The 26,084-nt window shown below is 46.9% G+C and overlaps 1 protein-coding gene across 4 annotated transcripts in view; it reads left to right on the top strand.

The window, feature by feature from the left end:
* The window catches only part of ERBB4 (erb-b2 receptor tyrosine kinase 4), a 2,403,189-nt gene that overhangs the window by 2,283,281 nt on the left and 93,824 nt on the right, over window positions 1–26,084 (top strand). For all 4 annotated transcript variants that reach the window (XM_029606129.1, XM_029606130.1, XM_029606131.1 and 1 more), the window contains one exon: window positions 18,696–18,793. In XM_029606129.1, coding sequence (XP_029461989.1) covers window positions 18,696–18,793 — 98 coding nt within the window. The remainder of the gene's footprint in view (window positions 1–18,695; window positions 18,794–26,084) is intronic.

Below are 26,084 nucleotides of genomic sequence, written 5' to 3' on the forward strand. Positions count from 1 at the left end.
CAATATTGATATCATTGTATTTGTCAGAAATAGATACCCTAGACTGCAATATCAGCAGACAGAACAAATAGATAGAAGTCAGTATGATAAGGTGTGTTAATGGTAATACAAGCATCAATGCACATTAATGCTAATATTAAGTTTAGGATAATTAGTTAATGAAAAGCGACCTCCTGCACACCGGCTGTCCGATGCCAGTACTCAAAATGGCGCCACCCTCGGTGGCGGTTTCATCATGGCGCCGATAGCCTTATGACATAGTGAGGGCAAAGGCGATCAGCGCCATTTTGAGTACTGGCATCGGACGGACAGCGTGCAGGAGGTCGCTCCCGGACCTCCGCTGGACTTTTGGCAAGTCTTGTGGGGGTCAGGAGGCCCCCCCCAAGCTGGCCAAAAGTCCCTGGGGGTCCAACGGGGGTCCAGGAGCGACCTCCTGCACTCCGGCCGTCTGATGCCAGTACTCAAAATGGCACCGATAGTCTTTGCCCATACTATGTCACAAGGCTATCGGCGCCATGATGAAACCGCCACCGAGGGTGTGAGTGCAGGGGATGGCTCCCGGACCCCCCGCTGGACCACCAGGGAGTTTTGATAAGTCTTGGGTGGCTCAGGAGGGTGGGGGGTTGTAGTTAATTTGAATTTTAGCTGGGACACGAATAGAAATCGTCATATTAATGCATTGGGGCGCCATACGGCCGAATGCAACGTATCTGCTCCCCGACGAATCCGAATCACGAATGCAACGTATTGCGTCCCTCTGCACATCCCTAATAGGCAATGGCATAGCAAGGAAAGGCAACAATCACTGCAAGAGCATTTAAATGCCCCCAGCGAATGATGTTATTGAGACACTCTGCGGGCCATTCCCGCTGCAGGTCCTTTAACCGTTGGCTATGTGTTACGCTTGGGCTCCAGTCAGGAGTCGTGAACACCATCCAGCAGGGTGGCTCCAGGTGGAGAGAGACAGGAATGGCTAGAAACAGTGTCTGGTTCCAGGCTGGGTCAGGGCAGGCAGCGAGTAGCAGTGTCTGGGTCCAGGCTGGGTCAGGGCAGGCGGCAAGTAGCAGTGTCTGGGTCCAGGCAGGGTCAGGGCAGGCGGCAAGTAGCAGTGTCTGGGTTCAGGCTGGGTCAGGGCAGGCGGCAAGTAGCAGTGTCTGGGTCTAGGCTGGGTCAGGGCAGGCGGCAAGTAGCAGTGTCTGGGTCCAGGCTGGGTCAGGGCAAGGCATGTCAGAAGGCCCGTAGGCCACACACACACAGAAGGCCCGTAGGCCACACACAGTAAGCAGGGCAAGGCAGGTCAGAAGGCCCGTAGGCCACACACACACAGAAGGCCCGTAGGCCACACACAGTAAGCAGGGCAAGGCAGGTCAGAAGGTCCGTAGGCCACACACACACAGAAGGCCCGTAGGCCACACACCGTAAGCAGGGCAAGGCAGGTCAGAAGGCCCGTAGGCCACACACACACAGAAGGCCTGTAGGCCACACAAGGCAAGGCAAGACAAGGCAAGGAATAAGGCCCGAAGGCCGCGCAAGGCAAGGCAAGGAAAGGAATAAGGCCCGAAGGCCGCGCAAGGCAAGGCAAGGCAAGGAATAAGGCCCGAAGGCCGCGCAAGGCAAGACAAGGAAAGGAATAAGGCCCGAAGGCCGCGCAAGGCAAGGCAAGGCAAGGAATAAGGCCCGAAGGCCGCGCAAGGCAAGGGAAGGTCCGGGGACCAAATGCACAGCAAGCAAGGAAGGCTAGAGCAGGGAGCCCAGGCGAGCTCGATGTCGAAGCCCTGAGGGAACTGTCAGGCAGGGTTATAAGGGACAGCCCAGAATATAGAGAGGAGAAGGGAGATGGACTGGGCCTGTCAGGAGATCCAGCTCTAGAGGGACCCCTGGTGGTGAGGCGGTTGCACAGCAGCCATAGCCGTAACAGTACCCCCCCCTCAAGGCCTCCCCCTCCTCCTGGATCCCATCTGTGCAGGAGGTAATCAATAATAACGTGAGACCACTCCGGGGGTGATGCGGCAGGTTCAACTCCTTCCCGAGGCAGTAAGGCAGTCCATAACCCCACCTGGGGTGATAAGGCAGACACAACCCCAACCTGGGGCAGCAAAATAGTCCATAACCCCTCCTGGGACAAGGCGGCAGGGTTAGACCCCTCCTGGGGTAGCAGAGGCGGTGCAGATTTCCATAACCCCTCCTGGGGTGACAAGGGGAACACAAACCCCACCTGTGGCAGAGAAATAGTCCGTAACCCTTCTTGAGGCGACAGTAGGGCCGGTCCGGACCCTTCCAAGGTCGGCATCAGGACCGGTACAGACCCCTCCAAGGGCGGCAGCTGGACCAGTACAGCAGGCTCAGATAGTTGAGTAACAAAGTCAGTTGGCAGGCCCGGTTCGGACCCCTCCGGGGGCGGCAGCAGGACCGGTACGGACCCCTCCATGGGCGGCAGCAAGACTGGTACGGACCCCTCCCGGGGAGGCAGCAAGACCGGTACGGACCCTTCCCGGGGCGGCAGCTGGGCCGGTACAGACCCCTCCAGGGGCGGCAGCTGGGCCGGTACAGCAGGCTCAGATAGTTGAGTAACAAAGTCAGTTGGAGGGCCCGGTTCGGACCCCTCCAGGGGCAGCAGCAGGACCGGTACGGACCCCTCCAGGGGCAGCAGCAGGACCGGTACAGACTCCCCTCGGGGAGGCAGCTGGACCGGTACGGACCCCTCCAGGGGCAGCAGCTGGACCGGTACAGCAGGCTCAGATAGTTGAGTAACAAAGTCTGTTGGCAGGCCCGGTTTGGACCCCTCCGGGGGCGGCAGCAGGACCGGTATGGACCCCTCCAGGGATGGCAGCAGGACCGGTTCAGCAGACTCAGATGGCTGAGTCAGGAAGTCTGTCAATAGGACTGGTTTGGACCCCTCCGGGGACAGCAGCAGGCCCGGTTCGGACCCCTCCAGGGACGGCAGCAGGACCGGCTTGAGCCCTTCCGGGGGCGGCAGCAGGACCGGCTCGGACCCCTCCGAGGGCGGCAGCAGGACCGGCTCGGACCCCTCCGAGGGCGGCAGCAGGACTGGCTCGGACCCCTCCAGGGGCGGCAGCAGGACCGGTTCGAGCCCCTCCAGGGGCGGCAGCAGGGCCGGTTCGGACCCCTCCGGGGATGACAGCAGGACCGGTTCAGCAGACTCAGGCTCTTCTCGGGGTAGTGCAGGAGACTCGGACCCCTCTTGGGGCGAAACAGCAGGCCCAGACTCTTCTTGGGGTTGTGCAGCAGGTTCAGATGGCGGAGTAGCAAGGTTAGAAGTAGTGTGCATGGAAGACACAGATTGTACTGCCGTGGGCTTGATACCTCGAGCCAAAGTCTGACGCTCCTGATTTTGTTTCTGGAGGAGCAGTTTAGAGAAGGCACAGGCAGTTCTAGGACGTCTAGGGAAGGTGCTCATTAGTGTCCACTTGGCAGCTGTGGGAAGCAGAGCCCTGCTAGAGTTAATTACTTCCCTCTGCTTCTGTTTCTGGTGCTCTAGCGTGGAAGTTATCGAAGGCTTCTTAACCCGGTGAGTTCTGAGATTTTCAGAGCAAGATTTTTCCAAAGTGTCCAGAGATGAAGTGCTAGAATGCTTAATCCATAAACTGTTACATGAAATAATGTTGTTAACTGGGCCAGAAGCTGAACGCACGGTAGTAGAGCTGACTGTTCTCCCTAATGAAGCAGCTGGTCCTGTAGCTGAACAACAGGGGCACGGTTTGCCTGGTGGTAATAGGCTGGGAATACATGAACATTTCCACCATCCTGGCTTTGGAGTAGAACAGTTTAAACACTCTTGGTAGACAGAGACATTTCTCTTATTGCAGTTACTGCATGTCCAGTGTTCCTGACCAGCAAGTTGACAGGCTAGGCAGTTCTGATAGCTTGGGTAATTCAAGGTCTGACAGGAATTGCAGGTATAAAACTTTGAAGAAGGAGGCATCTTGTAATAGTGAAAAAGTTGACTCACCGGTTTAGCACACAGACCTATCTCTTCCCCTGGAAATTGGTGGCTTCGGCATACTGTTACGCTTGGGCTCCAGTCAGGAGTCGTGAACACCACCCAGCAGGGTGGCTCCAGGTGGAGAGAGACAGGAATGGCTAGAAACAGTGTCTGGTTCCAGGCTGGGTCAGGGCAGGCAGCGAGTAGCAGTGTCTGGGTCCAGGCTGGGTCAGGGCAGGCGGCAAGTAGCAGTGTCTGGGTCCAGGCTGGGTCAGGGCAGGCGGCAAGTAGCAGTGTCTGGGTTCAGGCTGGGTCAGGGCAGGCGGCAAGTAGCAGTGTCTGGGTCTAGGCTGGGTCAGGGCAGGCGGCAAGTAGCAGTGTCTGGGTCCAGGCTGGGTCAGGGCAAGGCAGGTCAGAAGGCCCGTAGGCCACACACACACAGAAGGCCTGTAGGCCACACACAGTAAGCAGGGCAAGGCAGGTCAGAAGGCCCGTAGGCCACACACACACAGAAGGCCCGTAGGCCACACACAGTAAGCAGGGCAAGGCAGGTCAGAAGGCCCGTAGGCCACACACACACAGAAGGCCCGTAGACCACACACCGTAAGCAGGGCAAGGCAGGTCAGAAGGCCCGTAGGCCACACACACACAGAAGGCCCGTAGGCCACACACCGTAAGCAGGGCAAGGCAGAGAAGGCCCGTAGGCCACACACCGTAAGCAGGGCAAGGCAGAGAAGGCCCGTAGGCCACACACACACACCGAAGGCCCGTAGGCCACACACGTAAGCAGGGCAAGGCAGGTCAGAAGGCCCGTAGGCCACACACACACAGAAGGCCTGTAGGCCACACAAGGCAAGGCAAGACAAGGCAAGGAATAAGGCCCGAAGGCCGCGCAAGGCAAGGCAAGGAAAGGAAAGGAATAAGGCCCGAAGGCCGCGCAAGGCAAGGCAAGGCAAGGCAAGGCAAGGCAAGGCATAAGGCCCGAAGGCCGCGCAAGGCAAGGCAAGGAATAAGGCCCGAAGGCCGCGCAAGGCAAGGCAAGGCAAGGAATAAGGCCCGAAGGCCGCGCAAGGCAAGGGAAGGTCCGGGGACCAAATGCACAGCAAACAAGGAAGGCTAGAGCAGGGAGCCCAGGCGAGCTCGATGCCGAAGCCCTGAGGGAACTGTCAGGCAGGGTTATAAGGGACAGCCCAGAACATAGAGAGGAGAAGGGAGATGGACTGGGCCTGTCAGGAGATCCAGCTCTAGAGGGACCCCTGGTGGTGAGGCGGTTGCACAGCAGCCATAGCCGTAACACTATGTGTGTGTGCACCTAGGAGGAGGTGGAAGAACAGGCTTGGCATGGTGGCATTCTGGGGTGAGTGCAGGCTTGCTGCAGCATGGTGCCCATGGTTGACCAAGCATTACACAGATCCATTAATGCAAAGTAGGTATCTACAATTCAAGGAAATGTAATTAAGTTTATGAAAATAAAATCCATTTTAACATGCTAACATTAATGTGTGTAAATTAACAAAACCTCATTTGCATGTCATTAATGCAAGCTAATAACATGCATTAACATGCGTTCCTGCTTTAGCCCCTTAAAATACATGGAAAAGGAATTGTCTTCTCACCCCTAAAGTTAGCTTTATCAGTACCACTGGCAAGGAGTTGCCACTGGCAAGGAACTACTGGAAAAACTTGTATTGCTGCTACCCATGTGCTTACTTTATATAATCTAAAGATTTTATTTATCACTATTGTCAGTGCTGTTCCTTCCATCATAATGAAAATAGGGTTCATAATGTTTTCGAAGAATTTTTTTTTTCATTCATTCAAGGTATTGATTTTGAAAAGAGTATCATTTTTGACTTTCAAAAACTAAAGTGAAATTTCAAAAGGGTTGTGAACAAATATGGACTTAGGAAGTAAATATGATAATGGATATTTTAAACGAGGGACAGAAAACAATCTGCAAAATTAAAGGCTATAGCAAAGAAACTGCCTGATTCACTAAGGCTTTTTCCCAATCTATGTTTATGGGAAAATACTAGGGATGTGAATCGGGCTTCGGACGATTGAAAATATCGTCGATATTTTCAAAATTGTCAGAAATCGGGGGCTCCCCCAAAACGATAGGAAACCCCACGATATTGATCGTGGGGGTTCCCTTATCATTTTGGGGGAGGGCGGGGAAAAACGGCACACAAAAATAATCCCTAAACCCACCCCGACCCTTTAAAACTAACCCCTTAGCTTCCCCCACCCTCCCAACGCCCCCAAAAACATTTTACAGGTACCTGGTGGTCCAGTGGGGGTCCTGGGAGTGATCTCCCGCTCCAGGCCATCCTCCCGCTCCCAGGCCGTCAGCTGCCACTAATCAAAATGGCGCCGATGGCCCTTTGCCCTTACCATGTGACAGGGTATCCATGCCATTGGCCGGACCCTGTCACATGGTAGGAGCACTGGATGGCCGGCACCATCTTGTGCTCCTACCATGTGACAGGGGCTGACCAATGGCACTGGTAGCCCCTGTGACATAGTAAGGGCAAAGGCTATCGGCGCCATTTTGATTACTGCCAGCCGATGGCTTCCAGCAGGCGTAACTTTGCTGACAAAGGTAAGGGGGGATTAGATAGGGCCGGGGGGGTGGGTTAGGGAGGGGAAGGGAGGGGAAGGTGCGGGGAGGGCGAAGGAAAGTTCCCTCCGAGGCCGCTCCGAAATCGGAGCAGCCTTGGAGGGAACGGAGGCAGGCTACGCGGCTCGGCGCGTGCAGGCTGCCGATTTTGCACAGCCTTGCGCACGCCGACCCCAGATTTTATAAGATACGTGCGGCTACGCGCGTATCTTATAAAATCAGGCGTACTTTTGTTCGCGCCTGCTGCGCGAACAAAAGTACGCGCTCGCGTAACTTTTTAAAATCTGCCCCTGAGAGGAGAGGATGATAGAGGTCTATAAAAGGGAGTGAGTAAATGTTAATCAGTTGTTTACTCTTTTAAAAAGTAAAAAGACCAGGTAATATGTTTAAGACTAATAAGAGAAAATATTTTTTTACTCAACGCATAATTAAGCTGTGGAATTGTTTGCCAGAGGATGTGGTAAAGCCATTAGTATAGCTGTGTTTAAAAAAAGATTTGACAAGTTCTTGGAGAAATGTCCATTAACCATTATTAAAGCAGAGTTTCAGAAATCCACTGCTTATTCTTGGGGTAAGCAGCCTGGAATCTATCTATCCATTGGGATCCTGTCAGGTACCTTTGACCTGGATTAGACACTGATGGAAACAAGTTACTGGGCTTGATTGACCTTTGGTCTGACCTAGTATGGAAGGCAGTTCTGGCCCCCAAAGCTAAAAAAAAGTACAAGGCAAACAAGCCTGTGAACAGACCGCTTCCTTCCCCAACCCTTTGCTTTTTTCAAAAACGTTCCCTCGCAGCTTTACAAACCTCCCATCCCATCCAAATACCCTCCATCAGCCCCCTATCCCTTCCTCCCCGGTCTAAACAATAAACCATCCTTGGGGTCTAGTGGCCTACCCCAAAGCACCTCATAAGCCCCACCTAAAAAATAATGGACCCTGGTGGTTTGGGGCTGTGCCCCTACATGGCCAACATCTGGTCTCTGGACTTTTCCCCTCTGAAGTGATAGTGGCAAGGTCAGGTTGATGCTATTGTGGATAATGGTGTTGACCAGGCCCATAGCAAGAGGGCCGATACAGTAAAAGTCGCGGGAGAGCGGGCAAGCTTCCCGGAGCGCACACAAGCCACTCTCCTGTGAACGTGATTTAGTATTTAAATGAGGGCCGGCAAAATTGAGCATCCAGTTTTCAACCCCTGAGTCGCAGACTGATTTTACTTTTTTTTTAGATTTTTTTTTATTTTTGCGCTGTCCCAGTGAAGTGCACGCTGGCAGTCGGCTGGTATGTGCAACTTACTTCTGCTCGGAGGAGCAGGAAAATTTTTAAATAAAAAAAAATAAGTAGGTAGGATGGGTTTAGTGGTCAGGATGGAGAGGGGAAAAGGAAGGAAGGTTAGTTAGGGGGATAGGGAAATTCCGTCCCAGTCCACTCCTTTATTGGATTGGAACAGACTGGGAGGGAACTGGGAAAAGGCTCGATTGCATTGCCGTGTGTTTTTTGTTTTGTTTTTTTTACAAAATAGTGCCCTCTTGCACACACGAGTCGGAACCCATGTGTACACTGACCTAAAATCAGGCATGCATGGGTATTGGATTTTATAACATGTTCACGGTGATGTGCACATGTTATAAAGTCAGTGCATCCATGTGTGTGGGCCAGGAACCACGTGCACATGGATGCCCGCACGTCGTATTTAAAATGTATCCCATAGAGAGGAAGATCGATGCTAGAAAACCAGATATTGTGGCGGAGAGGTGATAGAGTTATCAGTACCAAGCTTCTATTCTGTGGATTGAATGTGATAGCCAAGATCTTTAAGTACCAAGAGATGCAATCAGAAAATGTGGCAGAAAGTTACAGAAATAGTCCCAATTATACTGAGAGCCACTGGCATGAATAAGAATAATTTCCAAGTGCACATTGATATGTTGCCTATAAAAATGACACACTATGAATTCCAGGAGGAGGGTTTCTTTGGCACAAAGCAAGGGCAGTAGCAGTACATTTGAGAGATTGAAATCATTCTCAACTTACCCTGGCTAATAAAAGAGGTTATTTCCTGTCAAGGTATGTGCAAAACAAATCCATTTGTATAAACTGCCCCATAAAGTACTGTAAGTGCTAACAATATAAAAGACATCAGTTTCTTAATTTATATTCATTAGTCAGCAACCAATGACTTTTAATTCAAGTCATTAGAATGCACTGGAGTGGACTAGAGTCCAAAGTCTCTTTTTAATAATAGGAGTATTCACCATACTGCATACTGGCCTTTCTGAATAAACCAATAGGGGAAACTGCCAAATCATAAGGATGAGGAGGCTGATCTCATATAAATGAAGTTAGAAACACCACAAAGGATTTGTTAATTCTCTTGAAATGAGCACCAGGGGCTAATATTTTTTAAGTGTGAGTGTGTGTAGGTGTATAAAATTTTGTTTAGAGGAAAGAAAATGTGTTCTTGACCTCAACCAGTCTGATGTATTCTTAACCATACCTGGGAAACCATCTTATTTGTGTAAGAAAGCCTTACATGCAAGTTTTCAATATCATAACTGTGAATGTAAACATTGAAAACTAAACATGTTTTTCCAAAATTCCAATGCACGTTTTTGTACTGACCTTTTACCACCACAGGAAACAATAGGCTGAGTGTTAGAAATATCTGTTGTTATCAGTGCTCTCATGTATTGTCTTTTAAAGGGGTGAGGGAGGAGGGTCAAAGCAAAAGAGCTCTGGCTGGTCATTAACTGGGAAATTGCTGTGATGAGAGTCTGCAGCTCTGCTTTGAGCCACCAGGTGGACTTTTTTAAAGAAGAGTTGAATAATCAATTTTTTGAAGGAGAGTTGAATAATCAATAATCAATTTTAATCCAATTCCGAGCCCTGTTAAGTTTGCCCTGATGCACTGGACTGGTCTCCAGGGCTCAGAAAAGGGGATTGGTAGTAATTCAAGAGCTAGAGAGCCAAGCTGAGAGAATCCAGAGTAGAACCATGAAGTCTCAAACCAGAAACTCTTTCAGTTCCTGGATACCGTGAACCAAGAAGCCTTGCTTGTTTTGATTCTGTGAAACCTTGAGCCAGAAACCCTTGCATGCCTTGAACTAATGATTTAAGTTAGAGGTTTGGAGGTGATCGGGGGAGGGGGCGTGGTACTCCTTAGAGCACCTGGGTCCTTTTCTTTCATGGCTGGGGCTTGGGGAAGCCACTAGACCCCAGGGATATTTTATTATTTGGACCGGGGGGGGGGGGGGGAGAGATGGGGGCTGATGGGGTAACTTTGAAAAGAGGTGGGTTCATAAAGCTGAGAGGGCACTTTTTTGAATAAGGGGAGGGAAGGGAGAAGGCACAGTTTGCCTTGTACTTTTTTTTTTTTTTACTTTTGGAGGGAAAGAGCTGCCTTGGAACACAGAGTGGTGTAGTCAGGGTCTCTAAAGACACCAGAATGATTTCAGAGCTTTGAGAATTGGGGTAGAGTTAGGACAACTGGCCCATGAACATGATAGCAGCTTTAGTTGAGGAGGGCCACCATTGCATGATTAGGTCCCGTACCGCAGTGCAAATTTTTGTCGCATGTTTGTGCCACCATAAAAAAAAATCACATCATGCCACATCCACGATAGTTTGTCAGGAGAGGTTCACTGTTGCAGGGTCGCCTCCTGTGATATTTGGCCCCTCCAGCAATAAACTGGAGCTTTCATGTAAAGCTGCTTTCATGTTGTGTGACAGTAAAGCTGCTTTCATGTTGTGTGACTTTCACTGTGCATAGCCCCTTCAATAAGGTTGCACAACCGGGCATATGAACTCAAACGTGCATATTGATGGAGGGACAAATAAACAGGCATACTCTCAGCGATAGACATTCTCGCTTTTGTGAAATGCACCTAAAAAAAAAACCAAAAAGAAAAATATAGTATGCATGCACACAACATATATAGTCCTCAACTTGAAGATCTAAGGGAAACTGTGGCGCAAGATGTATGTATTTATTTATATTTGTTTATTGCCCCTCTGGCACTTTATCGGGCCAGTGGTCCTCACTCCTTCCACTCAGTGCAGAGCTAATGAGAAAAGGGGGGTCTTTCTCAGGTGTGCTTCATCCCTGTTGAGTCCATTGATGTCTGCCTTGCGATTTTGCAGTCATAGTCAAAGTTTGGGGGTATGGTTGGCGCTGCCTAATGAGGAGGCCCACTAGGCCCACATCATCATCAGTTGGCAGTGAGACTCAGAGAGGGACCAACTGGAGCTTCACATACATGCTGCCTTCCCTGCAGGTTGTGCTCTTAGGTTCTGGCTAGCAAGGCTTAGGGGGGTTCCAAGGATAGTCCAGAGTAGAGACCAAGGTGATGCATGGGTCAGAGTAGGCAAAGAATAGTGGAATCAGAAGACAGGCCTGTAGTAAGGGCAGGTTGCAGACAGAATCAGAAGACAGGCCAGGGAGCAAGAAATACGAGATGGACTGATAAGACAAACAGACAGGGAAGAACCAGGAATGACAAGCGAAAGCACGGAATGGAGAACAAGGAGCAAGGCAGAAGACAAGGAACATGGACAAGACAAGTGACAAAAACAGGACAAGGAACCAGGAACAAGGCAAGGAATGAAGCCATGTCCACTGGAACAAGGAGCACCAGGGAACCCATTGCTGAAGCATCTGAAGGGCATCTGAAGCAGACTAAAATAGGTCGGGCATAGTGACATCATCAAGGGTGCCACATGGCCCCTTTAAGAGGCGGGTCACTGGGCATGCACACACATCTTAGGAGGTGGTTGCAGAGCCTCACAGGGATGGTGGCAGGTGGCCTGGTTAGTGGTGTCTCTGCCGCGAAGAGTTTGTTAGCGTTGGGGTAAGTGCAGTGACTCGCAGGGCCATCTCGCGAGTCACCAGTCATGACAAAGTGCACCGGTGTCTGCTCTCCAAGTGTCCCTGCCCACTGGAATGAAGAGTTATTTTCTCATATTGCTGCTCAGAGACATCACTATCCAGCTGAGTGGCTACTTCATTGCCTGTCCTAGCTGTCCTGATGCTATATCACCAGCATCCTGGGTTACAAATCAATCCATAAGAGCATGAGAGAAAAGGTATTAACTCCTGAGAGTAAGCCCACACCTTTGCCTTCCTTATTCTCATATCATAAAGTAGCAAGAGACATGAGAAAGGAAATGAGAAATGGAGGAGGAACAGCCAAGGCTCAGGAGGTCAGCATCCCTACTGCAGCCTGGTCAATGCGAACTTGGAACACCTAATATGTGCAGTTTTGAAACATTAAGTATTACATAAATTACAAAGAATCAATTGTCACCATAAACGTTGATGTGAAAGCATTAACTGCAACAGAAACACATATTGACAAAGGAAAGAAAACAAATTAATTTTTCCTACAAATTCAGTACAGTGTTAACAGAAAAACATCTAAGAAGTGTGATTGATCGATGTTTTTAAATGGAATAATGGTATCCTCAGGGGCCACAGAAAAACTTGAAAGATGTTTCAGATGAAGATCCAGCCTGTCTCAAGAGGTGCAGGATCGTGAGTAAAAAATGTTCTATATCAAATAACAATGATATGGCAACAAATAAACAAAAATGTGTTTACCATCTCAAAGTAAATTTCATTGTGAGCGTGATGTTAGGAAATGAAGTCATGGCTGGTTTTAGTTAAGAAAACAAATACTAAAATATGGTAAATAGACAAAAATTAGGAATTTATTTCCTTGTGCATATTTAAATGAGTATATATGCTATAAAACAGACTGAGCTCTTTTAAAAAAAAAATGAAGTTATCACTCCAAAGAAAATGATTTAAGCAACAATGCCTTCAAAAAAAAGAGGAAAGAAAGCTAAGGAAACATGTATGAAAATTATTTAACAAGTGAGAATAGGTAAATTTGAAAAATTAAGAAATCGTCATGAAAGTTGTTTATGCTTTAATGCAATGTTTATCCATATACTTTATCATGACTATTTGATTTTTGTGTCTTTTGTAATATTTGCTCTTCAAGAATTATATTTTGATATGTTTAGAAGAAAGCTCACCATTTATAAACCCAAAAATGTTACTTTTAAATCATTTAAAAAAATGTTGAATGCAGTTTCTCAGCTTTTCCAGATTGTCTTATTTTTTACATCATGGACATTTCATGGCAAGTTACTGTAGATACCCGTGAGGGGTGGTATCATTTTTTGAGAGCAGTATATCTTGCAGTATCTCTTGGGCATATACCTAAAGAGATAATAGAAAAATGGTGGAATTGCTGAATAAAAATTTGAAACTTATGACACAATGGGGCTCTAAACTTGTTACCCACACCATTAAAGCAAAATTCTTGGCAACAAGGAATTGAACTGCTATTTACTATTTCAAAGATTGTCTTCTAAATCAGAATATAAGCACCTTTAAATAAATTAAAGAAAGAAAGAAAATATCAGTTAACAAGTTAGTCAGTATTGTTTTTCAGGATTATATATGAACTTTTGACTCATTGCTTTCTACAGTAAGTTGCTTTAAGTTTTAAGAGCCTTACTATAAGTGCTTCTTATGTTCATGATGATTTACATTGTACTACTCTATTGTTCACCTTTTAAGCTCAGCAGGTATTCATGCCCCAAGATATGACCTTCCTTGTCTAGACTTGCTGCAGAGTAATGACAAGCATCTTCAGATGTTGATGACAGTATTTGGTGGCAAAAGAAAAGATCAGACTTGGAATAGGTTACTGATTGGTGCTAGGCAGTATATGCCAATCACTTGACATTCTTTGATTTTACAGCACTGAGCAAAGAGGAAAGCTACTATTTGTAATGGATGTTGAAAGCAAGAAAACTCAAGGAAGGCAAGCCTTTTCACAGCTCACTTACAAAATATTCTATAGAATTTGCTTACAGGAATAACTTAATTTTGAGTCTTCATTGATTATAGGCCTGTCTTTGAGAAAAAATCTAATAAATGAGGCCTTATGTTTGGATTTAAATATTACTTCCATACAGTTTATAGTGAATAGTGCACAGAACTCTGATATTCCCTTCTGTGAAGTCACAGATTCAGATTTTATTTGTACCTGACAGTGTATAACGATGAGAAAATCCCGCCTCTTCCACCAAACCGCTTCAGATGCTACAAAATTCGGCCGCCAGAATTCTAACAAACTCCAACAGAAGAGACCACATTACACCCATCCTAAAAAATCTGCATTGGCTCCCAGTAAACTTTAGAATTCTTCACAAGTGTCTCACCATCATCCATAAAACCATTTAAACAGAACACCCAACGATTTACACTACCCACTCACGCTACACTTCTCTTCTAGACCCATCAGAGAAGCATACAAGGGCTCGCTACACCCCCGCCCCCCCCCCCCCCCCCCAGCCAAATCCACACATCTCTCATCCACCAAAGATCGAGCCTTCTCGACAGTGGCTCCAACCATCTGGAACTCCATGCACCCAGACCTTAGATAAGAACCTTGCATACTGACATTCAGAAAGAAACTCAAGACTTGGCTATTTCTACAAGCCTTCCCTGATGTATAACTGCCCCAACTATTATAACTCGCCATGGTTTTCCAGTCGACGTACCACATCCCTGACTTGGCTTCTGACTATACATTAATTAGTCCCGAGTTTTATGAACTGACACTTTTTAGTCAGGAACATAAGATATTATTACAGCCCTGAGTATATGATATTTACATATTTGAAACAATCCAGTCCTGAGTACATGTCTTAATATAATCCTGAATATATGACTAGATATTATTTATTTCTGAGACTAGATATTATTTATTTCTGAGTTAGCCATGTCTATGGCTCTTCCTCCTCCCAGTTCATGTGCCCCTGTTTTATTGTAACTTTTGTTCACTTGTTCTCTCTTCGCCTATTGTTCATGTTGATGTTAATGTATTTCCACCATTGTTTCTTGTAAACCGATATGATATGATTGGTATCATGAATGTCGGTATAAAAAAGCCCTAAATAAAATAAAATAAAATAAAAATCTGTTAGACCTTTTTAATCACTAGGTATAAATGGAAGTAGATCGTAACTGGATTCTTTTGTTCTGTAGTCCCACTTCTGGCCCATTGGAAAGACAGATAATTTTTTCCATGAAAAGATTTGAAAGATTATTAGAGAATTCTCAACCAAGCCACAACCTCCATCCCCACTTTTTTCACTTCCCCTTCTTTTGGCCCCATCACACTTTCTTCATTCTCTGAAAACATAGAGAAGGAAATTTTCCTCCTCCTCTGGGATGTGCATTTGTTTTAATTGAATTAGGAAATGTCAACCATATTCCTTATTTTGTTGTCAAAATGGAACAAAAAAACCCAAAATTTAGCTTGTTTTCCTTTCATTTTATTTTAAATATTCACTACCAACATTTAAAAAAACAGCTCTGATGCTGGTCTGAGTCAGTACAATGTAATGGCATCAGCCATGGCTTGACTGGCAGCCATTTTGGAAATTCAGATAAGGGGGAAAGGAGCAACTGGGGATCACTCCTACCCCAGGAATATTGGAGGACTGTGATGGAATCAGGGCTGGGATGGGGGGGAGGTCAAGGCGGACAGGGAGACAGGGGCTTTGTCTGAGCGGGTTTAGTGGGTAGGAAGAGGAGATACTTTCCTTTAGCTTTGTTTTTCAAGGAGGGTTTTTGTTTTTATTTCATTTTCTTTTGGGTAAACAAGGAACAAAACAAGAAAATGAAAAGAAAAACTAAACAAAAAATGTTCATATACACACCCCAATCCTCCTCCATCTCACTTTTTGTTCCTCTGACCCCAATCCCACCTTGTTCCTCAGTTCTATATCCTCTGCAATCATCCCATCTGTCATATCCTCAATTGATCAATTGCTCCTATGATTGTTCCCTCTTCCTTTATATTTGCTGTAATGACATAACTCCTCCAAACACCTTCATTGGACCTGTCTGCCATTCAAACTATTATCCAATCTCCCTTCTCCATTTGAACTTCTCGAACTTGATATTCATCTCTGATGCCTTGACTTTCTTTCATCGTAAGCTGTTCTAGATCCATTCCTGTCTGACTTTACCCTCTGCATTCCAAAGAATACGTTCTTGCTAAAGGGTCCAATAATCTCTTCATGGCCAAGGGCCTTTACCTGCTTTTGACACTGATGATCATCATCTACTCCTTGACACACTTACTCAATTTGAATTTGGGACACTGCTCTACCATGTTTTTTTTTTACATATACCATTGTATTTTTATTGAACCTTTTGAGGTTCTTCCTCCATCCTATTCCACTATCACTCATTGTACCTCAAGATTCTGTGCTATGCCCTCTGCTTTTCTCCCATGGCTTTCAGTATCATTTTTATGCTCATGACTTCCAGATGTATTTCTCTACACCAGAAATTGTACCAGGAATCCAGTCCCTCAATCTTAGCCTGCTTGTCTGACATTACTGCCTGGATGGCCCACTGCCACCTTAAATTTAAACATGGCTAAGATGGAACTTCTTGCTTCTCCTCCCCCCACCCCTGCCAGTCTACTTCCATTCTGCCCCCTTTTTCTGTCTCTGTAAATATCACTTTTATCCTCCTGTATCCTTAGGATCAACTTTGATGCCTTTCTCTCCGTATCTATACATATCTAATACACTGCTAAAGCATGTCATTTCTTCCTCTATAATATCACTAAAATCCATTTATTTGTGGCTGAGAATGCATCTAAAACACTCATCCACTCTCTTATCACCTCCCACTTAAACCTCTGCAACTTGATCTTTGTGGGTCTCCGGCTTAACCATCTTTCTCCATTGTAATGTATTTCAAAATCAGTTGCCCGACGTACTTTCTCTCGGCATCACTTTGACCATGTAGCCCTTCTCTAGTCATTACATTGGCTCCCATTTCTGCAAAGGAGTTTGTTCTTCTCCTGTTTACAACTGTATTCACTCTTTAACTCCTCATTACCTATCTTCTGTTCTCACTCCCTACACCCTTCCTCATGAACTCTGTTCATCAGGCAAGATACTCTTATTTGTACTCTTCATTTCCACTGCCATCTCCCAACTCCACACTTCTACCTGTGTTGTATGACTAGAATAGACTTGCTGAATCTGTGCATCTTTCTCCTTCTCTAGCCACTTTCAAATTCAGTTGAGTTTTCAGCAAAAAATAGATCATATTCAAATCCAGTCAAGTTTTTAGGAACAGTCAGACAGAAATGGATCTAGACTACTTTTAAATCTTAACTGCTTGTCATGTATGTTTTTCTTGACTAGATTGTGAGCTCTATAGACCAGGGACTATCTCTCTTCTATGTGCTTGTACAGTGCTGTGTATGTCTAGTATGCCTAGCAGGATTTGCTGCATACTGTAGCAGTATAGAACACACTGTACTGCTTACTGGAAAGCTGTGGTTAGGAATAACAGAAAATCCTTTGGTTACTCATGTCCATCAGCTAGAAACCAGTCACAGCTGTGTTTATTAGGGGTGTGCATTCGTTTTGAACTTAAATGGAAAACGCAACTTATTTTTTTTTTTAACTTAAAAAAATGATGAGGCGTAAACGATCGGATTTCCAACTTATTCAACATAGCTATGTTGAATACTTTGGAAATCGCGATTGTTGATCTAAATAAAAATTTAAACCCCTCACCCTCCTTAATCCCCCCCCCACAAGACTTACCAAAACTCCCCAAGCTGGCCAAAAGTTCCGTGAGGGTCCGGGAGCGGACGCGTGGGGAATCACGTGACGTCGGCGTCACTCTGACGTGACGCCGACGTCACGTGGTCCATCGCGGTTCCGCTCCCGGACCCCTCGTTGGGCCCAAAAGGCACTTTTGGCCAGCTTGGGGGGGGGGTGAGGAGGCCCCCCCAAGCTGGCCAAAAGTGCCTTTTGGGCCCAACGAGGGGTCCGGGAGTGAACCCGAGGGGAATCACGTGACGCCGCGTCACGCCGACGTCACGTGATTCCCCTCGGGTTCGCTCCCGGACCCCTCGTTGGGCCCAAAAGGCACTTTTGGCCAGCTTGGGGGGGTCAGGAGGCCCCTCCAAGCTGGCTAAAAGGTCCGGGAGCGAACCCGAGGGGAATCACGTGACGCCGCGTCACGCCGACGTCACGTGATTCCCCTCGGGCTCGCTCCCGGACCCCTCGTTGGGCCCAAAAAGCACTTTTGGCCAGCTTGGGGGGGTCATTAGGCCCCTCCAAGCTGGCCAAAAGTGCCAGCTTGGAGGAGGTCAGGAGGCCCCTCCAAGCTGGCCAAAAGTGCCTTTTGAGCCCAACGAGGGGTCCGGGAGCGAACCTGAGGGGAATCACGTGACGTCGCGTCCAAGCTGGCCAAAAGTGCCTTTTGGGCCCAACAAGGGGTCCGGGAGCGAACCCGAGGGGAATCACTTGACGCCGCATCACTCCGACGTGACGCCAACGTCACGTGCTCCTTGCAAAGGAGTTCAGGAATGGCGTCCTGACCCCGCTGGACCACCAGGGAGTTTTGGTAAGTCTTGGGGGGGGGGGGGGGCGGGATTAAGGCGGGTGAGGGGTTTAAATTTTTATTTGCACATATGGACATAGACTCAACTTATGGAATTCTCCATATGTCCATATTGACCGCAAATGGGACCCCCTTTCAACTTATGGACTTATGAACTTAAACTTTTGGTTTGCACATCCCTAGTGTTTATCTTGATGGAGCTGGCCAAGGTTTCCCCATGATCAACTGATCCATTGATTTCCACCATCTGTAACTTTTAAGTGAATGGCACTTGTACTAGAATACTATTAATTTCAGTATTTGCTGGCATACCTGTTCTTTTTAGTCCTCTTTATCTCTAGTCTAGCTCTTTATTTCGATACATAAGGATTCTCATTGTGGCTATTTGTTCTATCCCCAGACAAAATATAGGACAAAGTGAGATTTGTAAAAAATCCTTTGACCTCCGCTCTTGGAGCACTGATCAATCCATCACAATACTTTACAATAAAATAAGATGTAAGCACATATTTATGCATCTTCCAATTTTCTGAAGATTCTCCCTTTATTTTTTTTCACTGTACCACATCAATGAAGTTATAGGCTTTCATCTCACATTAAGAATATTATTTCCAGAAAATACGTAATTTAAAACTAAGATATTATTTTTGTCTTTCTTTGTGTATCCTCAGGTTGGATGATTGATGCTGACAGTCGACCCAAATTCAAAGAACTTGCTGCAGAATTTTCTAGAATGGCTCGAGATCCTCAGAGATACCTAGTTATTCAGGTCAGTTTGTGTATGCATATGCAGAAGTATATTTCTGTTTATATATATTCTCATACTAGCTGTACCCAGCCATGTGTTGCTGTGGCTCAATCTGGTTAAATGGAAAAGAAAAGAGAAAGTGCACGTTTCGAATATGGTTAATTTCACAATGCTTGTGGGTATACAATATTTGTTGTTGTTCCATTGTCTGTGCAGATATAGAGATTGTCTGGTTTGCCGACTCTAGAACACGTAACATATAACTGTCCATGTGAGAAGCAATCCGTGTCTAGATGTAAACCATATAATTCTAGAAATGAAAAAGAATGAAAAAAGAAAAAACATCAACTATACTCACTAAGGGGCGGATTTTAAGAGCCCTGCTCGCCTAAATCCGCCCAAATCCGAGCGGATTTAGGCGAGCAGGGCCCTGCGCGCTGGTGAGCCTATTTTACATAGGCCTACCGGCGCGCGCAGAGCCCCGGGACTCGCGTAAGTCCCGGGGTTTTCGGAGGGGGGCGTGTCGGGGCGTGTTGGGGGCAGGGCCGAGTGCAGCGCCGTTTTCGGGGCGTGTCGGCAGCGTTTTGGGGGCGGGCCCGGGGGCGTGGTTACGGCCCGGGGCGGTCCGGGGGCATGGCCGCGCCCTTCGTACCAGCCCCCAGGTCGCGTCCCGGCAGGCTAGGGGCCCGCTGGCGCGCGGGGATTTACGTCTCCCTCCGGGAGGCGTAAATCCCCTGACAAAGGTAAGGGGGGGGGTTTAGACAGGGCCGGGGGGGTGGGTTAGGTAGAGGAAGGGAGGGGAAGGTGAGGAGAGGGCGTTAGAGGATTCCCTCCGAGGCCGCTCCGATTTCGGAGCGGCCTCGGAGGGAATGGGGGTAGGCTGCGTGGCTCGGCGCGCCGGCTATACGTAATCGATAGCCTTGCGCGTGCCGATCCAGGATTTTAGCGGATACGCGCGACTACGCGCCTTGTTTGAAAATCTACCCCAATGGGGTAGATTTTCAAACACGGCGCGTTCGTGTACTTTTGCTGGCGCATCAGGCGCAAGCAAAAGTACGCGGGATTTTAGTAGATACGCGCGTAGTCGCGCGTATCCGCTAAAATCCTGGATCGGCGCGCGCAAGGCTATCGATTACGTATAGCCGGCGCGCGCCGAGCCGCGCAGCCTACCTCCGTTCCCTCCAAGGCCGCTCCGAAATCGGAGCGGCCTCGGAGGGAATCCTCTAACGCCCTCTCCTCACCTTCCCCTCCCTTCCTCTACCTAACCCACCCCCCTGGCCCTGTCTAAACCCCCCCCTTACTTTTGTCGGGGGATTTACGCCTCCCGGAGGGAGACATAAATCCCCGCGCGCCAGCGGGCCCCTAGCGCGCCGGGACGCGACCTGGGGGCGGGTACGGAGGGCGCGGCCACGCCCCTGGACTGCCCCGGGCTGTAACCACGCCCCCGGACCCGCCCCCAAAACGCTGCCGACACGCCCCCTAAATGCCGCGACGACCGGGCCCGCCCCCGACACGCCCCCCTCAGAGAACCCCGGGACTTACGCGAGTCCCGGGGTCTGCGCGCGCCAGTGAGCCTATGTAAAATAGGCTCACCGGCGCGCAGGGCCCTGCTCGCCTAAATCCGCCAGGATTTGGGTGGATTTAGGCGAGCAGGGCTCTTAAAATCTGCCCCTAAATGAACAGTATGGTAAACGACACAGCTCAATTCCAAGGCAATGTCACACGAAATAATTAAATCAAAATGAAAATAAATCGAAATCTATGAAAATTCAATTTAACATTGCATTCGGAAACATTGAAATGGAATCGTAAAATATTTAGTCCAAGCCGTTAAGCCCATTAAAATGGGCAAGATTTTTGTCTCCTCTCCTCCTACGTCTTTGCTCTGGTCCGCTCCTCCCCCCCCCCCCCCAGCACCATGAAGGGCCAGAGGTGGCAGCGGTGGTGGTAGGAGCTGCAGCGGTGGCTGAGGGGGATCTCGTGAGGCGTAATGGTCCTGCCATCCCAACTCCCTCCTCCCTTCCCCGGTGGCGGAGGGACAGGCCTTTCACTCTATCCTTACAGGCCCCAACTCCTTGGCTCTCCCATTCCCCTCTACACTGAACCCCTTCCACTGTAACCTATAAGTGGAGAGCTGGGGGGGGGGGGGGGGTTGGGAATCTCTCTCTCATATAGCCCCCTACATAGGCTTCCTCTCTCTCTCTCTTGCACATACACTCTCCCTCTGTTCCTCATACATACATGCCCAATCCCTCTCACACACATACACAATCCCTCACGTAGTCTCCCTCTCTGGCACTCACACTCGCCTTCAGCACACATTACCACACCTCTCTCTCACACAGTTAAAACGGGTGGGAATTTTGTCCCCTCCCCACCTAAGTCTTTGCTCTGCACTCGCAAGAGCTTGCAAAGTTCCCACGCCAGTTGTGTGTGGGAGAGAGAGGAAAACACTCCGTTCCCCCCCCCCCCCCATCGCAAAGGGCAGGCGGCAGGCACTGCAACAGATTTGAGACACGTTGCCTAGCTTAATTTGCTCTTTCTGGCAGACCTGTACCTTTAAGAAATCCGATCGGGGGCTTGAGAGGGAGGAGGGAGCAGGGCTCTGGCTTTCACTTTCGTCATGGTGCTTTGCTGGGTGTTGGGGGTGGAGCGATGCCCATGTAAACTCTTCCCATGGCGGCCGAGACCCACGGGCAGGCTGACAGCATTGCCCCCTCCCCCCCCCCCCCCCGCAGTTGCTGGATATTTACTTGGCTTCTCCTTATCTGCGAGACTCGGGGCAGGGAGGAGGGGCGAGCTGTTCTCTGTTCAACTCTTTGCGCTTTGGCTGCTGCAGGCTGCAGCTGCTTGTGATCTCTTCACAGCTGATTTCTACTGCATTTGCTCTGGCCATCCCAACTCCCTCCCCCCCTTCCCCGGCAGTCCCTACACCCTCCCCCTTCCCCAGTGGGGGAGGAACGGGCTGAGTTGTTTCTCGGAGCGGCGACTCGTCTGCCCTTTCCTCCTCCCCTCTGTGACACCCAGCACATAGCGCAGAGCTCAATGGTCTGCACATGTGCGGTAGAGCTGCTCTCTACTGCACATTTGCGGGCCATGGGTCAGAGCCCATTTATATTGTAGATAGCGTGTGTTGCTTGTACGTCCAACAGATGGCGCTGTTTTTCAAAAAAGCATGTTTTTACCTGTCACAGGTATATATATAGGTATATAAAAACACACGCCTATTCGAATGCAACGTTGTGTCAAAATTTCAATGCAATCAGTGAAGAATTTTTGGAGATTTTGAACAAACGAACATTTACATTTTTATTTATATAAATTATAACAAGCTTAGAAACGTTTGGATTTGACACTGGTAAAGGGCTGCTTCTGATCTTCTTTCTGCTGTACCATAAAGACAGAGACAGTGCACTACTGCTTATTTTGATTTTTCTCACAGAGTTTGCTTACTGATCACATGACTAAAACTAAATTGTAAGCTCTATAGAATGGGAACTAACTTATGTGTATATGTACAGAACTGCCTGCACCTTGTAGGCGCTATACATTTAGTAATAGTAAATTGTGTTTTCCAAGCAGTAGGGACACTAGAATCAAAAGCCCTTTTCTTACATCTCCAAAATATTTTTATAAAATCAGTGTAGACTGAGACTTTTGTTTAATGGTAGAAAAAGTATTGGACTTTCAGGAGAGCATCATAACCTTAAGAGCAGTGGTTTCCAAAATTGTCTTATGAACTCTACAGTCAATCAAGTTTTCAGGATATTCATAATAAATATGGATGAAATATACTTCTATACATTAGAGACCCAGTATATGCAAATGATTTGTATGTGTATTCATTGTGCATATCCTGAAAACCTGACTGTGGGATTATGAGAACAGATTTAAGAAAAGGCTACAGGGATAGCATGTCAGTTCAGAAATATAATCCTGTTGGTCATTATGCCCTCCCTTGGGTTCAGTAGTTTTCCACTACAAATGTCAATGTTAGTCCATATGTTTTGCAGTTAAAAATCATTAATCATTTTTCTAGTATATAATCTCATTGTGCAGTGCATTACATATTCTTTATGAGGGTTATTTTCAATCAGTCTGCATAACAGTAAAGCCTGTGTTGTACACGTAGATTTTACCAAGTATTTTCAAAGCAAACTTTGAAAATGCTTAGATAACTGATCCAGTATGTGCACACATTCACTCATGATAAACTAAACCACATCTTTAGAGGGAGTAATTTAAGTATATGCACAGGATAACTTTCAAAACTGCTTGTGTGAGTCTATATACACATGTCTATGGGTGCACACAAATTTACTACTGTATTTTATAAGCTCATAAATGATATGTGCAGGTTATAAAATACGAGTACATATGTGTGCAAATATATTCGCAAATGTAAAAACCACGAGCCATGCAAATTTGGATTTATTCGGATAAATAGCAACATTTATCCAGCTAAGTAGCAGCACTTAGCCGGATAAGTTTGAAAAGTGCTACTTGTCAGTCAAAGAAGCACTTTTCTGACTTATCTAGGTATATAAAATAGATGAGAAGCCTAAAAAAAAGCATTATTAATGCGGATAAGATCAAATTTGTTTGTCTAAATAGCAGCAAAGGTACTTCTTAGCCAGATAAGTCTGAATTTAGCCGGATATACACAAACGGGTACATTTAAAAAAAACAGCGTGCGCGCGAACAAAAGTACGCCAGATTTTAAAAGATACACGCGTAGCTGTGCGCATCTTTTAAAATCCGGGGTCGGCGTGTGCAAGGCTGCGCAAAATCGACATCCTGCATGCGCCGAGCCGTGCAGCCTGCCTCTGTTCCCTCCGAGGCTGCTCTGAAATCGGAGCGGCCTCGGAGGGAACTTTTTTTTGTCCCCCCCCCCACTTTTCCCTCCCTTCCCCTATCTAACCCACCCCCCCCTTCCTTGTTCGATGGAGTTACGCCTGCCGCTGCGCGCTCTGTCAGGGCACTCTGCCACGCCCCCAGACCGCCCCGGACCGCAGACACACCCCTGGACCACAAGCATGCCCCCCGGACCGCCCATTTTAGCAAGCCCGGGACTTACGCGCATCCTGGGGCTTTTAAAATCTACCCCAAAAGATATACCCTCATAGTTGTACTTCAAATTTTAAAGGGAAATGTGACTAGATTTTACATGTGTTATATAGATGCATGTATCACCCGTAAGTCGACTTATACCTGCATAAATCAAGGGATTTTCTAACATGCATGCAGCAATGAAATAACCAGCTTTAACAATTAGTCTACCAGTTCACTCAGTCATTCTGCAGCTTGAGAAGACCCTCCTGGCTCTTCAGCTTAAAGTCCCTCCATTTCTGCCAGACCCCCCACCTAGTCATTTTTCCCACTTTTTAGATGTTTACGATGAGTTACACAGATATTGAACAGGAGTAAATATATGCAAATGAAAGACTTATATGCATTACTTTGGCAGCTGTTAAATAGCTACATATGCGCATAAATGTTGGCCCCTCCCTGGAATGCCTCTGGCCTGCCCCATTTTTATATGCACAAGTTTACTTCACTGTCCCTGATTTACACTCATATGACAGTATTTAAAATAGCATGCACTCGCATATTTGCTATTTTACTAGTGCATCTGCTATTTTTTTTACGTTCACATCTCTGAAAATTCACCTTATGTGTTAAATTTTCAAAGGGGATCTTTGTGGAAAAATAGCATATATGAATGTATTATGTATTCATGCATATGCTAAACATCAGAAGTATGCACGTATTTTAAGTTTTCATGCACATTTTACTGGAACATAAAAGAGAGCGATATAGGTTCTTTCCAGGGCGGGCTCAAGACATACACTTGGTAGTTGCTATTTTATGAGACACATACCTATAAATTATTTAACTTATTTCTAGAATTTTACAGCAACAGGGACAGTAACTTTTAAACAATTGTTTGATCGCACATGTGTGCACGCTTGTCAGCCCACGCCCAGGGACATGGTCATTTTATAACATACGCATGTATATGCACGCATGTTGCAAAATAGCTTGGAAGGACTTACATGTGTGCTCTATTTTAAATGGACGCACACATGTGTGAACAAATCCTGTTGCTACCATATAAGTGGGGAAATTTTGCAAGGGATACATGCCGATACTATTGCTGGTTTCTTAGCATCTAGTCAGAAGAATCCAGAACCAGTAGGTCATGTGCCTGGATAATTGCCAGGTTCTTGTGGCCTGGTTTGGCCTCTGTTGGAAACAGGATGCTGGGCTTTGATGGACCCTTGGCCTGACCCAGCATGGCAATTTCTTATGTTCTTATTAGCAGATGGTTTCCCAGTTGTCTGACTTTCATCCACCTGATATGGACACTGGTGTTAGTACCTGGGAGTCTATTTTAACTAAGGTTTTGGATGAGATTCCCCCTGTTGAAGTCATCCCATTTAAATTACATTATGAAGAAAGGAGATGGATTACTCCTTTAGTGAGAGAAAAATGTTGCCAATTATGAAGAGCTGAAGAGGCCTGGCGTAAACTTTGATCAGGACTGTTTCTGGCTTCTTTTAAAGAAAAGATGCTTGAATATAAGAATTTGGTAGCGGCTTCTACAAAATAATTTTATTCTAAGCAGATACATGAAATTGATTTTAATCCTAACTTGTAATGACTTCAAAGATTATCTGAAATCTAAAGTCCAAGATTTGCTATTAAGTTTCCAATCTGTGCCTCTTTGGCACTCTAATTCTTCTGCTCTTGCTACAGAATAATGGTCTGAATTTGATTCTACTGTGGCTTTTGAGGTTGCTCAGATGATCACTAAGTTAAACCCTTCCTTCTGACCTTTAAATACGTGCAGTGTGTCTACCTCGAAGATCGCTAGAAATCTTATTGCCCTGCCCTCTGTACACTTATTAATCGTTCCTTGTTAGAGGGCATTGTTCCAGCTAGGCTAAAGCAATCAGTTATTAGGCCATTGTTAAAGAAATCAGGATTGGACCCTTCTATTCCTTATAATTATAGACCAATTTCTATTTTGTCTTTCATGTCTAAATTGTTAGAAGTTATAGTATTCAGGCCTGAGAGGGCTCAGCCTTTGCATGTGCAGTTTTGACTGGACCGCGGGCAGCTTCCCACCCTATTCGAGAGTAGCTTGGGTACATCTTACTGATTTTGGATTCATCTAACTAGATGCTAAAAAATGAGAAATTACTATTTTCCTGATAATCTCCTTTTCTTGAGGATAGTCAGATGAATCCAGCTTCCCATCCTTGGCTGGAGAATGATTGGTCTATGGTCCTCCTGCATGGCTTTGTGT

The sequence above is a fragment of the Rhinatrema bivittatum genome, chromosome 6 (genome assembly GCF_901001135.1).
Source record: "Rhinatrema bivittatum chromosome 6, aRhiBiv1.1, whole genome shotgun sequence".
Taxonomy (NCBI): Eukaryota; Metazoa; Chordata; class Amphibia; order Gymnophiona; family Rhinatrematidae; genus Rhinatrema; species Rhinatrema bivittatum.